A 16,990-nucleotide genomic window follows, 5' to 3' on the forward strand; every position below is an offset into this window, starting at 1 on the left:
AACACAAGCGGTCGTCATCCTGATGTTATTTAGTTTTCTTTGAACCTATCTACGTGACTTTACCGAAAGACCCAAAGAATAGTACTATAACTGCCTTCAACTTTAATGAACGACTGGGCGTTTAAGGTTATCGATTTGTCGTATTAATTATCTGTGGCTGTATAGCAAATGAAAAAATACAATTACTTTACTGTGCAAGTAAAACATTTGTGTTTTAATATTTACGTGTTTTTTCCTTATTTAGGGCCCCTTTATAACATATGCTACAGTCCCCGCACTAGCTTCATCCGGCACTGACGATACACCGTTATTGTGTTTTACAGAATCCAGAACGCGTCTGGCTTTTGTAGCGGGCAATCCGCTGCCTCGATTCCGACGTCTCTCCACGTCGCATCTAATCTCAGCAGCATTGGTTGGAACATACTATTTGGTTCTTTTTGGTAAAGTCACGTAGGTATAAAATAAAATAAATCACGACGTTTCGGGCGCAACACAAGCATCCGTCATCAGGTGGGAAAGCGTGGTCTGCTGTTGAGGCAGACTGTTTTAAAACGTGACTTTACCGAGAGAAACAGAGTATGGATTCCTGCAGTCACGAAAACTTCAAATCAAGAATGGTTGGAAGAGGCGAGCAGAAAAAAAAACCCATTGGCGGCCGCTGTTAACATTTCAGGCATCTCATCGGCAAGAGTCGGGCTTCGCTTGAACCAAAATGCTCGTGAACGGCCAAGCAACCAGATTTAGCGAATTAGAAAGCGAGTGAGTGAAATCTTGGCAGGATTACCGTAGTTGTGGTTTTTTTAACTTTCTTCTCGTGAGCAACACATTTTATTCATGAGCTTACAAAACCACATTCCTCATTTACCCAATTACAACGTGAATTCCGCATTGAGCAGGCTTCGCTAGCGAGGTTATAGCGATGAAAAGCCACGCTTGTGCGCGCAGTTTCGTGAACTTATTTCGCGGTGCTCTAAGGCAAGCATTATTGCACAATTACTCAAACTACTCAAATATCTTTGCCACGGGAGAAAAAAACACATTTTTACAGAACGTACATAAATGCGGAAAACCATTTAGCGTACACCATATGCGCGCACACTACATATATCGTAAAAAAAACTCACAACAATCGTCATCACACTGCACACTGACTGACAGCTTCGTATGTATGCCCCCCCCACCTCCGATTAGCACGGTTGGCTACGTACGGTGCGAAAGAAGTTCAAATACCTACATATTGAACTTCTTTTCGCACTTCTAAATAAATTCGTTTTCAATTTACAACATCAGCCGAGCTTTGGAAATAAATCCAAAATGCTTTGTTCGTTTGCAACAAGGACGGCGTATCAGATAAGTCAACCAAACATCCTGGTCTGTCTTCATCTTCTTGGTTCTTTCGGTAAAGTCACGTAGAATGGAAATAATAAAGTAATAAAAATAAAACATAATAAAATAATTCTTTTATTTTATTATTTCCATTCTACGTGACTTTACCGAAAGAACCAAGAAGATGAATCCCTGCAGTCACGAAAGATTTAAATCGAAATCCTGGTCTGTCTTGGACAGTCCCCAGGTTGTCCTCCCAACGATTTTGAACCCACGAAATCACCTTCTGGCTTCACGTGGGGCAAAGGGCGGAGCAACCCGAGCAATAGGAGGGGCTAGTGAGTGAGTGGGCGGGGCTAGTGAGTGAGTGGGCAGGGCTAGTGAGTGAGTGGGCGGGGCTAGTGAGAGAGTGGGTGGGGCTAGTGAGTGAGTGGGTGGGGCTAGTGAGAGTGGGCGGGGCTAGTTAGTGAGTGTGGCTAGTGAGAGGGTAGGAGGGGCTAGTGAGTGAGTGGGCAGGGCTAGTGAGAGAGTGGGTGGGGCTAGTGAGTGAGTGGGTGGGGCTAGTGAGAGAGTGGGAGGGGCTAGTGAGAGAGTGGGTGGGGCTAGCGAGAGAGTGGGTGGGGCTAGTGAGTGAGTGGGGCTAGTGAGAGAGTGGGAGGGGCTAGTGAGAGAGTGGGTGGGGTTAGTGAGAGAGTGGGAGGGGCTAGTGAGAGAATGGGTGGGGCTAGTGAGAGAGTGGGTGGGGCTAGTGAGTGGGTGGAGCTAGTGAGAGAGTGGGTGGGGCTAGTGAGTGGGTGGGGCTAGTGAGAGAGTGAGTGGGGCTAGTAAGTGAGTGGGCGGGGCTAGTGAGAGAGTGGGCGGGGCTAGTGAGTGGGTGGGGCTAGTGAGAGAGTGGGTGGGGCTAGTGAGAGAGTGGGCGGGGCTAGTGATTGAGTGGGCGGGGCTAGTGATTGAGTGGGCGGGGCTCACCGCGTGCCCCGGTTGAGCCTCCCAGAACGTTGGCAGCCTTCGTCCAGAATCGGAGCGACAAGCTTCTCGACCGTAGGATGTGCAGTGACCAACCACACTTCACGAGAGACTGGGGGGCCCCTCGCCCACCGCCCGCCCCCCCACTTCACGCTGCCTCCCGGCAGCGTGAAGTTAATTTGTCGGGGCGAGAGAGTCGGTGTTTTAGTGGCGTGCGGCCACGTCTGACCACAGCCGCTGCGTGGCCTCCCGCCCCGTGGACCACAGCCGGCGCAGCCTCTCCCAGCCGGTGCGCGCCGTCGTCAGCAGGTAGTCGTCGTTCTCCGGGTGCTGCAGGATGGTGTAGCGAGCGAGCACCAGCGACTGGCAGAACCTGCGGTGGGGGGCAGGCGGGGGGGGGGGGTCGAATGTAAAGGTGCAGCCCTGCAAGTGCTCTCTTGGCGTTGCTGCTGGCCGCAAGGGGCCTCCGCTACGCAGAGCCCTGGAGGAGCCCTCCTCTAGGGAGGGTGTTTTGACATTTTGACCGACATACCTGCATGCTGACCAGACGGACTTAGGAAGAGGTGGGTGTCAGCCACACTTTAATTCTAGATTTGAAGCTTTCGTGACTGCAAGGATTCATACTCTTAGTTCTTTCGGTAAAGTCACGTAGTTAAAAAAATGAAATTAAAATTAATAAAAAAATCACGACGTTTCAGAGACAACACAAGCTTCCGTCTTCAGGTGAAATTGTCACAGCATTGATACAGATTTTTTGCTGTGACAGTTTCACCTGAAGACGGAAGCTTGTGTTGCCTCCGAAACGTCGTGATTTTTTTATTTTTTATTTTCATTTTTTTATTAATTTTTATTTCATTTTTTTTATTTACGTGATTTTACCGAAAGAACTAAGAGTATGAAGCCACACTTTACCCCACCACGATCGACTAACCCGTGGTGCACTCACACACACCGTAATACTGCTTGCTGGCTGGACAGAGGCGGTAGGGAGGATTTAAGAAGCTCACAGCGTTGCTTCTACTGCAACGCCGGCATATCGAACAAACCCAGCGATCACTGGACTGTAATTCAAATGTGCGAACCATTACACCCCCCCCACACACACACTTTAGCAGCATCCCAAGCCAGCACCAGTTACTGGCAGAACCTACAGGCACCAATAGTTTTGCGGGGAGTGGGGAGGGGGTCCGATGCAAATGATCAACAAGGAAGCATTGGCCGTGGTATGTAGCTCGCATTCTCAGCCACCGTGTGACAAGCACCTTCAAGGATTGTGAAATACCAAATACTGCTGCACTGGGAAAGTGCAGGTAGCCACCTTTCAGCAACAACAGAAGGCCGTTGAGTTACGCTCCCAATGTCGAGCGGCTGAGTCTCAGCCAATCATCTTGGTCGGTCAAAACATAACACCTGGGTCTTTCTCATGACCTCCCACCAGCGAGACTTTAAAGACACTTCACGTGGCCTCGCTGTGCACCTAGCCTGGCATAATTGCACGGTCACGTCACTGCCACTGAGTGGCAAATGGCAGTGTTGATTCATGTATGTGTGTGTAAATGTATGCATGTGTGTGCGTGCGCGTATCTTACGCGGTGGTTAGGAATGATTCGCGTACTCCACTAGGAACCTGGTGACCCAGGTTCGATTCCCACTCACGGCCAACATCAGTGTCGAATATCTGAACCAGTCCTGGGCCTCACCTAGGTCGATTCAGCATTAAATGAGTACCTCATACGGCATGCAAATGTCAGCACTTTTGTGGTGCTGGCCACGCCACCCCCTCGTGCGCCATGCCAGCCTTAATAGGCGCTCGCTAACAGAACTCTGCACTTCCGATTAGCACGAGTAGCTACGTACGGTGTGAAAGAAGGTCAACATATACACTATGAGACCTCCTTTACCAGTGGCAAAATATAGTAGTAGGTTTTTACCCTTTCAACTGGTACAAAAACTGACACCTTTATACAAGGCATCATGTTTGCAATAACCACAACACAAGCAGTCAAAATGCAAACAAAAAGAAACAACTCTGATGATGATAATGATATGCACTGTCCTTGAAGTTGATTGGTCAACACCCGAGACAGCTTTTCTTAGAGCCTAGTCTCCATTGGTGTTGGACCAGATGACGCCAAAAGGCGTACAACTCAAAAACAGCGCACCATCAGAGTATTGAGAGCTCGGGGTAAGCATTTACACTATGAGACCTCCTTTACCAGTGGCAAAATATAGTAATAGGTTTTTACCCTTTCAACTGGTACAAAAACTGACACCTTTATACAAGGTGACACCTTTATACAAGGTGTCAGTTTTTGTACCAGTTGAAACAAGGTGACACCTTTATACAAGGTGTCAGTTTTTGTACCAGTTGAAAGGGTAAAAACCTATTACTAAGGTCAACATACATACATACTGCAGCACTGGAAAAGTGCAGGCATCTTAACGCCTGTTTTGTTGCCAGAAAAAAGGAGAAAAACCTATTATCGTATTTTGGTACTGGCAAAGGAGGTCCCATGATATACATACATGCACACATACTAGCTCCAACAGCCTGTGTAGGCTACGCGGGGGGTCATTGTGTCTGTGTATGTATGTGCACGCGTGCCAAACCTGGACGCCACCAGCCAGTAGACAGCTCCCCTCTCGTCCTCCGTCAGCGGCCGCACGCTCTCGTAGCCGGCCATTATGTGCCCGCCCACGTCCATGGGCCGCGAGCTCTCGATCATCATGTACATGACGGCCATGGCGATGTCGTACACGCAGTAGCCCTGCATCATGTCGTTGAAGTCCAAGACGCCCGACAGCTTGTACTGGGCCCCAACGACATGCTCGCCCGTCTCCGACGACTGGACTGCGGGGGTCGGCCCCGTTTCTTCCACCAGGATGTTGTGGTCGTTGAGGTCTCCGTGAACGATACCTGGAGGCGGGCAGGCGCTATGTGAGTTAGGCCCCATGGCTTAAGACGTGCCCCAGAATTCTTGATTCTTTTTTTTTTATCTCGCAAGAGTCAAAATACCGACTTTTGAAACTGGTCCTCTCTGCCGCTGATGTTTGTTGTACATGGAACATCGCCACATCTGTCTAAACATTTACAGACAGCGGTGTATGTGTGTATGCCTGTTGAACTTCTTTTGCACTGTACGTAGCCAACTGTGCTAACCGGAGGCGTAGGGGGGAAGGACAACAAACTAAACACAGCGGTTCTCAAGAAATGAGTTTTCAATCTAGATTTAAAAGTGCAAAGCTCCAGTGGCTTCCTCATATCGGAAGGAAGAGCGTTCCAGACGGCCGCACAAGCGCATCTGAAAGCGTGCGATGCGGTGACCGTCTTTGTCCGATGGCTAGCCAACAGCCTCTGCTGTGAGGATGACCGAAGTTCGCGTGATGGTTTAGGCCACTTGCTTTTCAGGTCAGAGACACGGAGCCGGCACCGCTGAGAGCCTGGGTACGAATCGGGGTACCAGCCGCCCGCGATTGAACGGCCTTCTCAAGTGTGGCGAGTTGGTGGTCTCAACTTGCTCACCATCAATGGTTGCACGCAAACAAAAAACATCAAAGTAAATTGGGTTCTACACTTAAACTAGATTCGAAGCTTTCGTGACTGCAGGAATGATTCTTTGGTATTTTCGGTAAAGTCACGTGGAAAGAAATTTCATGAAATAATAATAGAATACGACATTTCGATTGCAACACAACGTTTCGATTGCAACACAAGCAACCATCATCAGGCACAAATGAATGAGAAAACAAACATAGTAAACTTTAAAATATAATGTAATACAACACAGAGTCGGCCAACTCAAATTTAGCAATCTTTGGAGGAACGTAATCAACCAGGTGGGGTGTTGTCTGTTGTGTTGGCCGACTCTCTGTGTTGTATTGCATTATATTTCCAAGTTTACTATGTTTGTTTTCTCATTCATTTGTACCTGATGATGGTTGCATGTGTTACAATCGAAACGTCGTATTCTATTATTTAATTTAATTTCTTTCCACGTGACTTTACCGAAAGAACCAAAGAGGAATTCCACACTCAAATTGGCTAAACCCTAACTCGGAGAATTAAAATATCAGTTGGACTATCATGCGACGAACATTACTCTCATACGGTAGACTGAGTGGGCAAGTGCTGCCCCATACTACTACGCAAACCGGGTCACCACTCAGGGCTCTGAGAAGGAGCTCCGTGATATCCACACCTCCGGTGAGCATGGTTGGCTACGTACAGTGCGAAAGAAGTTCAACATACGTGACGACCAATCGGGTTTCAAGGTGGCCTGAACCGCCCCTCGCCCCCTAAGCGATGGGGCTACGTCCCGGGTGAAGCTGCGAGGCAAGCGTACATCTGGTGAACTTGTGCAGGTTGGGCTGGATCTCCTCGCGGAACTTGGCGATGACCTCCCTGACCAGACCCTGGTTGGGGTCGCCATCCAGAACGAACAGGTAGGCCTCGAGCAGGTGGGTGTTGGACAAGTTCCAGATGAAATCGTCTCTTTGCAGGAAGCGCAGGAACGGGTGCTCAAACTGCGCACACGTTTAAAAGACGAAGACGCCAAAATTAATTGAAACAATTCTAGATTTGAAGCTTTCGTGACTGCAAGGATTCATACTCTTAGGTTTTTCGGTAAAGTCACGTAGGTAAAAATGTAATTAAAATTAATAAAAAATAAAATAAAAAAAAATCACGACGTTTCGGAGGCAACACAAGTCTCCGTCATCAGGTGAGACTGGCTGTGACGGTCCCACCTGATGACGGAGACTTGTGTTGCCTCCGAAACGTCGTGATTTTTTAAATCCTTTATATTAAGTTCACTTGCTTGCTTGCTTGCGCGCTTACGACCGTGCAAATCTTTCGGTCGTTTTTTAACCCATTTCCCGTGATCCAATCGAACTGACATTTTGCACACAGACTCGTTGTGCGTGACAATTAATTTTCGTGAAAATTTTTTTCCAAATTTTTACACTTTTTAGGAAAAAAAAAATTATATTTAATTACCAATTGCTTAATGGTGGCAGGCAATCATCTGACCCATAGGTGGCAGCCATCTCAAGCCAAAGGACGAGAGGACTCTAGCCGCCACGCATATAAAGGATTTATAGTGAAAAACTTAGTTTTTACGGGTTAATTTTTTATTATTTTATTTTTATTAATTTTAATTTAATTTTTACCTACGTGACTTTACCGAAAAAACTAAGAGTTTAATTGAAACAACATCAACAGCGACAACAACAACGACAACGCTCGTGGCTGAAGCTGCATTGATCGATGGGTTAGTGTGTACCAATTTAACCGTGCTAACAACCGTCGGTTCGATGAATTGTCACGATACACGACTCAATAGATTATACTTCGTCTCATTTGTACCGTCTCGTGTTCGCTGTGTTTCTATGCTTTTTTTTACCTGCCTTGGACGCACTGTCCCGTTCCGAGTCTCGTTTGTTTCACCTCGTTTATACCGGGGGTCTCATTTGTCTTACCTGTGTTGTACGTTGTGTCTGCCTCAGTTGTACTCTCGTACGTGTGTAGTGTTTATCCCACTCATACTCTCTCATTTGTACTGCCACCGTGCCGTCTGTTCTGCGCGTTTCGTTTGTACTGCCTTAATTCGTAACTTCTATTCTTCTTACTGTCTCCTGCGTGCTGTTGGCTTCCTACCCCTGTTCAACGCCACGGGATGAACGCCTCTTATTTCAGGGCACGTGGATGAGACGCAATCCAAGTGACTTTAGAACTAGTTCTATGATATTCTTGGTTCTTTCGGTAAAGTCACGTAGAAGGGAAATAAGAAAATAAGAAAAATGTTGTTTTATATTTTTATTATTTTATTGTTTCCCTTCTACGTGACTTTACCGAAAGAACCAAGAAGATGAATCCCTGCAGTCACGAAAGCTTTAAATAAAAATTTAGTTATATGATATCGCCTTCCACGGGCTATTCTTTTCTGTGAGAGTTACGAATAAACACGTCTTCATATGATGACGTGACACCAGTAAACACACAACTGGGATATAACTTATTCACGTGGCTCCTGCTAAGATTGTCGCAGTATGGGGGGCGACGATCGCTACGCGTTTCCCACCTCCGATTAGCGCCGTTGGCTACGTACGATGCGAAAGAAATTCAACGTACGTACATACATTCAGGTAACTTGCGAGTCTTTTTTTTTTTTGCCTTTTTACTTTGGTGAATATTCTCACGTCACGTGTCAAGAGACGCGTCGTGACGCGCGCCCTCAGTGCTCGTGGGCTCGTACCTGCTGCAGGGCTTGGTGGATGCTTGCTGCCAGCTTGCCCACCTGGTAGTACAGGCTGCCGTCCGCCAGCACCGTAGACAGCGGCACGCCGGGCAGGTACGTGAGCAGCCGCACGTTGAACTCCTTCTCACCTTCGCCGCAGTCTGAGAATTCATAATAAGCCGTCGCCACCGAGGTCGATAGGTCAAGAGGTCACCACCTCCTACGCATTTCACAAGTAGTACTAATCACATACCTGCATTTCCCATAAATATGCTAAATTCCTCTTGATATGCAAATTATTTTGTCAAGGCACCCTTCCCCCCTTCCAACCCAGCTTAAATATACGCTCCAAGCGTGGTGGTGTTTCATTCAGACGCTGTCTCCCCGACAGACCTGGTCTTCACCTGAGGACGGCTGCTTGCGTTGTGGCCGAAACGTCGTGAGAATTATTTTATTATGTTAAATTTTTATTATTTTATCATTTCCCTTCTATGTGACTTTACCGAAAGAACCAAGAAGATGAGTCTGAGAATTCACAATAAGCAGTCGCCACCGAGGTCGAGAGGTCAAGAGGTCACCACGGTTAGTGCAATCTCATCGTTGCTTCCTTTCTCTGGATCCTACAGCTGTTTGGAAGCTCAGATCTGACCCTCCGAGGTCTGGCCCAAATTTCTTATCTGGATTGAGATATTTTTCTTGCCACGAAGATGACCGGTCCTTAAAATCTCACTCATCACCACCACTACCATCTGGCTTTAGATCTTCTCCGTGGTTGCTGACCGATGGGTGCCACTTCCGGATGACTCAGGGCGCTTGAACCACTGAGATCCTTGTTTGGAGTTCAGGATTCGGCCGCCCGCGATTAAACGGGGCTCTCAAGCGAAGTGAGTCGATGGTCTCGTCCCGGTCACCCACGACTAAAACCCATCGCATTCTATTCGAGTATTCACTTAAGTTGGCTAAATTCTATTTCTGTCAGTTTGACTGTTAGGTGAGAAACATTTTTCCGTGGAGGGTGAGTTCGGAATGAGCTACCGCCCCCCCCCCCCTTCCCCACCTCGTGTGCGGACTCGATGTCACTGGAAGGGATTGCACAAGTAGATCTGCGGACGTCTGCTCCCGTTGTCTAGCGCGGGGCGCATCGCGCCGCTCGGCGAGAGTTTCTGAACGGCCAAAAAAATTGCCGAGAACGTAAACGGGACGAAACGCACACAGTAGGAGGTCATCGATTATCTGGCGCCTTCGGGGGGGGGGGGGGTGGCGCCGGATGATCAAAAACTCCGGATAATCGCTGATCATTATTTTTTTTAAAAAACTTCTTTTTGCATTTTATTGCATGACATAATTTTTTTAGGTGTTTTCTGTTTTTATTTGTCTTTTAAATTTGTTTACGATATGAAATCGGCATGAATAAACAAGCAAATAGACAAAGAAGCATCCTACTTTTAAAAGTGACTGTATTTACTGTGCCGTACTTACGACTCCAATCGAGAAGACTCTGCATGGGGTGATGTATATACGTGCACCATTTTCATTGTTTGAGCTGTATGTCGTGTATAACGTACTGTATATATTTAACACTGAAACCAATCGTGGTGCCGATCGCCGGACCTGCTAACAGCCTTTCGAGCGGTTTTGCCGGATCGACCCCAGGACCGGCCCGGATAATGTTGAAAACAGCGGGATAATCAATGGTCAAATATGTGATGATAAAAAACAGTTTGGGGAAAAGACCCGAAGAAATAAATATTCCAAAAACGCGTGCGTGCGCTTGAGGATAGCATCCACACGTGGGCCGGGTCGTTGCATCTCACCGATGCGCTGCAGGGACATGAGGTCTCCGTGTACGGTGAGTCGAACCGTCTGCGTGGGGAAGCCCCTGTCCCTCAGGAACATCATCACCCGCGTATGCACCTCCAGCACCTCCTGCGGACATTGAGGGTGGCGAGCCGCCGGATGGTGAAGGTGAAACGTCAGCACGGTTGGCTACGTACGGTGCGAAAGAAGTTCAACATACTCCATAAACATAACAGCATACGTACGACACGTACAACGCATTCCAACCCTGTGATAACAGACTCGTCAAGACCGGAAACAAAACAATATAATAACGCACACGGTAGGCTGATGTCTAATCATTCCGATTACTGCTACGCGTGTTTACGCAAGAAAGCCTCACCGAGTCTCAAGACTCCTTTAAACAACAACAGGGTCCTGTTATAGGCGACGTTTCGGGCAATCAACCTTCACAGCAAATCGGCCAGAGATGTAAAGTCCACCAACGAAGTTATTTGATATGAAAATAAACTGAAGCTAAGGGGCCGGCCATAAATGACGTCACGCGATTTTGGACGATTTTTGACCCCCCCCTCGTCACACGGCGTCACAAAAAGTCAGACCCCCTTCAAATATGACGTCACAAAGCTCTGCCCCCCCTCCCAAAAATAAAACATGCTTCAAATCGCTTTAAACTATTCTCATTGTAGTGCGTATTTAATGTGGCGCTGCACTCTGATGTTGTAGGAGAAAACATTTATTAAAAAGTCTATTTAATTGAGTAGAACGTGTTGTCTATATTTATTTAAAGCTGCGCATTTTGATGTGACGTCATATTCTCACCCCCCCCCCCCCCCCTCAAATTTTTCGATTTAAAGCTTTCGTGACTGCAGGGATTCATCTTCTTGGTTCTTTCGGTAAAGTCACGTAGAAGGGAAATAATAAAATAATAAAAATAAAACATCATTAAATAATTCTCACGACGTTTCGGCCACAACGCAAGCAGCCGTCTTCAGGTGAGAATTATTTTATTATGTTTTATTTTTTTTATTATTTTCCTTCTACGAAAGAACCAAGAAGATGAATCCCTGCAGTCACGAAAGCCCCCCCCCCCCTCGTCACACATCGTCACAAATGTCTGACCCGCCCCTGCCCCCTAGGTGCGTGACGTCATTTATGGACGGCCCCTAAACTCATTGTTATTTTACCAGGTAAGGCCTCACTTAATCTGTACAGCTCTTTCCGCAAAAGGTACTTGCCAACAAATGATAGCTCAACTCAGTGGAAATGTGTAGCAGCCAAAATACTCTAAAGGTGTTATTCTTTGGTTCTTTCGGTTAAGTCACGTCTAAAGATAAAATAATCAATTAAATAATAGCATATTACGACGTTTCGATTGCAACACAAGCAATCGTCATCAGGCATAAAAGAAATAGCAACAAAAATCTAACTAGAAAACTATAGACAGACATACAAGCAGACAGACATCACAAGGACACACAGAGAGAGAACACACATCGGCACAAAGAGAGAGGTCGTTTCTGTGACGGGGCCTTAAATATAGAGAAAGGGAGGGGGCAGATAAAAAATTAGCATATCAATGCTAATTGCTTGTGTTGCAATCGAAACGTCGTAATATGCTATTATTTAATTTATTATTTTATCTTTAGACGTGACTTAACCGAAAGAACCAAAGAAGAATTCCTGCAGTCACGAAAGCTCCAAAATTAAGACTCTAAAGGTGTGTTAGAACATGCAAATCTGCAGGGGTCAGGCTAGACTAGCAGGGGTCGGCAACCAAAATAACAAGAAGAGCCATTCATTTCCAATTCGGTACAAAATTCAGTATTTCAAGAGCCGCAATGCATCTATGTACATACGTACATATCGTCAAGAAGCAGCCCGCAAAGAGCCGCATGCGGCTCCGGAGCCGTAGGCTGCCGACCCCTGGCCGCTAGAGGGATCGAACCCACGACCTCCGGCACACCAGGCGGGGACGTCCACGTGTCCAAAACAATTCAGTTGCGTCCAGCCACGTTGCGCGACGCTTCGCTGTAAGAGCGAAGCAGCGAGAGAGAGTCTCCCCCTGGTGGTCCTGCGTCGTTAATTGCTTTCATTGGTTTCATGGCTTTATTTTGGTGATTTCGAAAAGTGTATTGGTTTAGCCATGATAATTGCTTTTTTTTTACCCTTCTATCTGGCAACAAAACTGACACCTTTTTACAAGGAGTCATGTTTGCATAGACCGCAATACCTGCAGTCATAATGCAAAAAAATACATAACTCTGAAAATGTATGCACTGTCCTTGAAGTTGATTGGTCCACACCCGAGACAGCTTTCCTTAGAGCCTAGTCTCACATGGGTTGGACCAGATGACGCCTTTTGGCGTTATCAGAGTTATGTCTTTTGTTTGTATTATGACTGCAGGTATTGCGGTCTATGCAAACATGACTCCTTGTAAAAAGGTGTCAGTTTTGTTGCCAGATAGAAGGGTAAAAAACCAATTATCATATTTTTACTGGCAAATGAGGTTCCTATAGTGTAGATGGTTTAGCCATGTTTGTTTGTTGTAGTACAGAGTTAGACTGATGGCCTTAATCTAAGTTGTCTTGTGGTTATTGTTGTTGTTTGACTTGCATCCCACTGGGATTTTTGCACACAGCGTTGGTGTACGGTGTTTTTTTCTGCAATATTTTGTTGTCTTTTCTTGGATTTTCTGTTTGCACTCAGTCACATATTCACTTTAAGATGTTTTTTGTTCATGTTTTTGTTTGTTGCGGTTGCACCCGATTCAAGAGCCGAATGGCTCACAGGACTATACCTAATAAATGAACTTGAGCTTGACAAGCGTACCCCTCCCTCTCTCTCCGCCCCCGCCCCCCTCTCTCTATTTAAGGCCTCGACACAGAGACGTGGTTTCTCTGTGTGCCGATGTACGTGTCTCTCTCTCTCTCTATGTATCTCTGTGATATCTGTCTCTGCTTGTGTGTCTGCCTATATGTCTCTGGTTCTGTGTTTGATCTCTCTCTCTCAAATTTAGCATTCTCAGGAAGAACGTAATCAACCAGGTAGGGTGTTGACTGTTATGTTATCCGACTCTCTGCTGTATTACATTACATTTCTAAGTATACTAGATTTGTCTTCTTGGTTCTTTCGGTAAAGTCACGTAGAATGGAAATAATAAAATAATAAAAATAAAACAATAAAATACAATTCTCACGACGTTTCGGCCACAACGCAAGCAGCCGTTCTCAGGCGGAGAACAGGTCTGTCGAGAAGACAGCGTCTGAATGACACGCCCCAGGCTTGGAGCGACTATTTATATTAATGTTGAACTTCTTTCGCGCCATACGTAGCCAACTGCGCTGCGGTGGTGGTGGTGGTGGTGGAGAGCGACCCCCCCACCACCTCCGCCCCACCTGATTGCGGCTCTCCCTGCTGTTGGTGACCTTGAGGACCCACTCGACGCCGTCGCTCGTAGCGGCGCGGAAGTTCTGGTCGTCGTAGCTGTCCAGGGGCGCCAGGCGCTCCACGCCGAGGCCGTAGAGGCGCGCGATCAGCTCCGTCGCCTGCCCCTCGTCCAGCCTCGGCTTGGTGAGCTCCGCTGTGGAGCTCATGGTGTTCGCCTGCCCCTCTTGCCCACGATGCTGCAGCAGGAGAAGACAGGGGCAGCAGCAGGAGGGGGCAAGGGGCAGCAGCAGCAGGGGACAGATTTCAGCACGGACCGCTCGAGACCACAACTTCCATGCATTCTAGATCTGAAGCTTTCGTGACTGCAAGGATTCATAGTCTTAGGTTTTTTCGGTAAAGTCACGTAGGTAAAAAATTAAATTAAAATTAATAAAAGTAATAAAATCACGACGTTTCGGATGCAGCAAATCTGGCTGTGACGGTCCCACCTGATGACGAAGACTTGTGTTGCCTCCGAAACGTCGTGATTTATTATTTTATTTTATTTCCATCATTACGTTCATTAACTTTTAATTTAATTTTTTACCTACGTGACTTTACCGAAACAACCTAAGAGTATGAAGCTGAATTGTGTGGAGTCGCGTCGTGTTATTTCATGGCTGCAGCCGAGGCTTGCCTGGGCCACGATCCCTGGCTCTCTGTTTTTTTACGATCAGTGGAAACAAGAAAATTGCTCGGTGTAGTCGGCACTTTGCTTCGTTCATCATTTCGTAATTTTTTTTTTACTTTGCTTTATGTAAACCCCCACCTCTCGCTCACTCTCTCTCTCGGTCACTCTCTCGCTCACTCTTGTTCTGCACGCAGCCCTTTTCGCCGTACGTTAACAAATAAGGGCAGCCAGGGGTACGGTACGTCAGCGGAGGGCTCGAACAATGTGGACTCAACAACGATCACAACGCATTCTGCTGCACCCAACACAAGCATCGTTCATCCTTTACCTGTCGAGATGGGTTTTTGTTTGTGTGTGCGTGTGTCTGTTTGTTGTTCAAGAGATGATGTTCCGCGAGAGAGACGGCGAGAGAGAGAGAGCGGTTCCGCCGGAAAGGCGCTGGCTGCCTTTGCCTGGGTGGAGGAGGTCAAAGGTCGGAGAGTTGCTAGGTGGGTGGGGGCAGTGCCGGACTAAGCTCGTGCGAGGCCTATAGCACATGTTGTTATAAAGGGGCCATGAATATTAAAAAAAACACATTAATATTAAAACACATTTTTTTTACTTGCATAGTAAAGTAATTGTATTTTTTTCATTTGCTATACGCCCAGATAATACGACAAATCGCTCACCTTAAACACGCAGTCGTTCATAAAAGTTTAAGGCAGTATAGTACTATAGTAATAGAGCAAGTGCAGAATCACTGCACCGGAATTGAAATCTTGAAAGCATTCAGCGCGGAACCCTTGAAAGTGCGGGGCCCGTAGCTTCTACATATGTAGTAGCTACTACTGCTACTACATATGTAGTAGCTACTACTGCTACTACATATGTAGTAGCTACTACTGCTACTACATATGTAGTAGCTACTACTGCTACTACATATGTAGTAGCTACTACTACATATGTAGTAGCTACTACTGCATATGTAGTAGCTACTACTGCTACTACATATGTAGTAGCTACTACTGCTACTACATATGTAGTAGCTACTATTGCTACTACATATGTAGTAGCTACTACTGTTACTACATATGTAGTAACTACTACTGCTACTACATATGTAGTAGCTACTACTGCTACTACATATGTAGTAGCTACTACTGCTACTACATATGTAGTAGCTACTACTGCTACTACATATGTAGTAGCTACTACTGCTACATATGTAGTAGCTACTACTGCTACATATATAGTAGCCACTACTGCTACATATGTAGTAGCTACTACTGCTACATATGTAGTAGCTACTACTGCTACATATGTATGAGCTACTACTGCTACATATGTAGTAGCTACTACTACTACATATGTAGCTAATTTTTGCTACGAGGATAATCCGGCACTGTGGGTGGGGGTTGAATTCCGGATGAATGATTCGCGGTTGGGAATTGCGTCCGGTGTGGATCCAAAGGATGTTTATAAAACATTCACATCGCTGTCAACCCCTTATCAGTGCTCACAACGTTCATCTTTCAAAGTCTCATCGCAAGGGAGAAACACAAATAGACACTCACCACTAGCACACTCACCACTAGTACACTCACCACTAGCACACGCACCACTACACTCACCACTAGTACACTCACCACTAGTACACTCACCACTAGCACACTCACCACTAGCACACTCACCACTAGCACACTCACCACTAGCACACTCACCACCACTACACTCACCACTAGCACACTCACCACTAGCACACTCACCACTACACTCACCACTAGTACACTCACCACCACTACACTCACCACTAGCACACTCACCACTAGCACACTCACCACTACACTCACCACTAGTACACTCACCACTACACTCACCACCAGTACACTCACCACTGCACTCACCACCAGTACACTCACCACTAGCACACTCACCACCAGCACACTCATCACTAGCACACTCACCACTACACTCACCACTAGTACACTCACCACTAGTACACTCACCACCAGCACACTCACCACTAGCACACTCACCACTAGCACACTCACCACTAGCACACTCACCACTAGCACACTCACCACTAGTACACTCACCACCACTACACTCACCACTAGCACACTCACCACTAGCACACTCACAACTACACTCACCACTAGTACACTCACCACCACTACACTCACCACTAGCACACTCACCACTAGCACACTCACCACTACACTCACCACTAGTACACTCACCACTACACTCACCACCAGTACACTCACCACTGCACTCACCACCAGTACACTCACCACTAGCACACTCACCACCAGCACACTCACCACTAGCACACTCATCACTAGCACACTCACCACTACACTCACCACTAGCACACTCACAACTACACTCACCACTAGCACACTCACCACTAGTACACTCACCACTAGTACACTCACCATTAGTACACTCACCACCACTACACTCACCACTAGCACACTCACCACTAGTACACTCAGCACCACTACATTCACCACTAGTACACTCAGAACCACTACACTCACCACTAGTACACTCACCACTACACTCACCACTAGTACACTCACCACTACTACACTCAACACTACACTCACCACCACTACACTC

The 16,990-nt window shown here is 46.7% G+C and overlaps 2 protein-coding genes across 2 annotated transcripts in view; both read right to left on the reverse strand.

Moving 5' to 3' along the window:
* Window positions 1–16,990, reverse strand: part of APTX (aprataxin) — a 179,627-nt gene that overhangs the window by 81,945 nt on the left and 80,692 nt on the right. The window lies entirely within an intron of this gene.
* HYKK (hydroxylysine kinase) lies at window positions 356–14,827 on the reverse strand. The gene is made up of 7 exons (XM_078874479.1): window positions 14,715–14,827; window positions 13,725–13,952; window positions 10,343–10,454; window positions 8,547–8,689; window positions 6,636–6,816; window positions 4,903–5,209; window positions 356–2,665 (listed from the first exon to the last, which is right to left on the reverse strand). Exons 2-7 carry the CDS (start codon window positions 13,920–13,922, stop codon window positions 2,497–2,499), a joined length of 1,110 nt encoding a protein of 369 aa, XP_078730605.1. The 5' UTR covers window positions 13,923–13,952; window positions 14,715–14,827; the 3' UTR covers window positions 356–2,496.

This window comes from Lampetra fluviatilis, chromosome 39 (assembly GCF_964198595.1).
Source record: "Lampetra fluviatilis chromosome 39, kcLamFluv1.1, whole genome shotgun sequence".
NCBI classification, from domain to species: Eukaryota; Metazoa; Chordata; class Hyperoartia; order Petromyzontiformes; family Petromyzontidae; genus Lampetra; species Lampetra fluviatilis.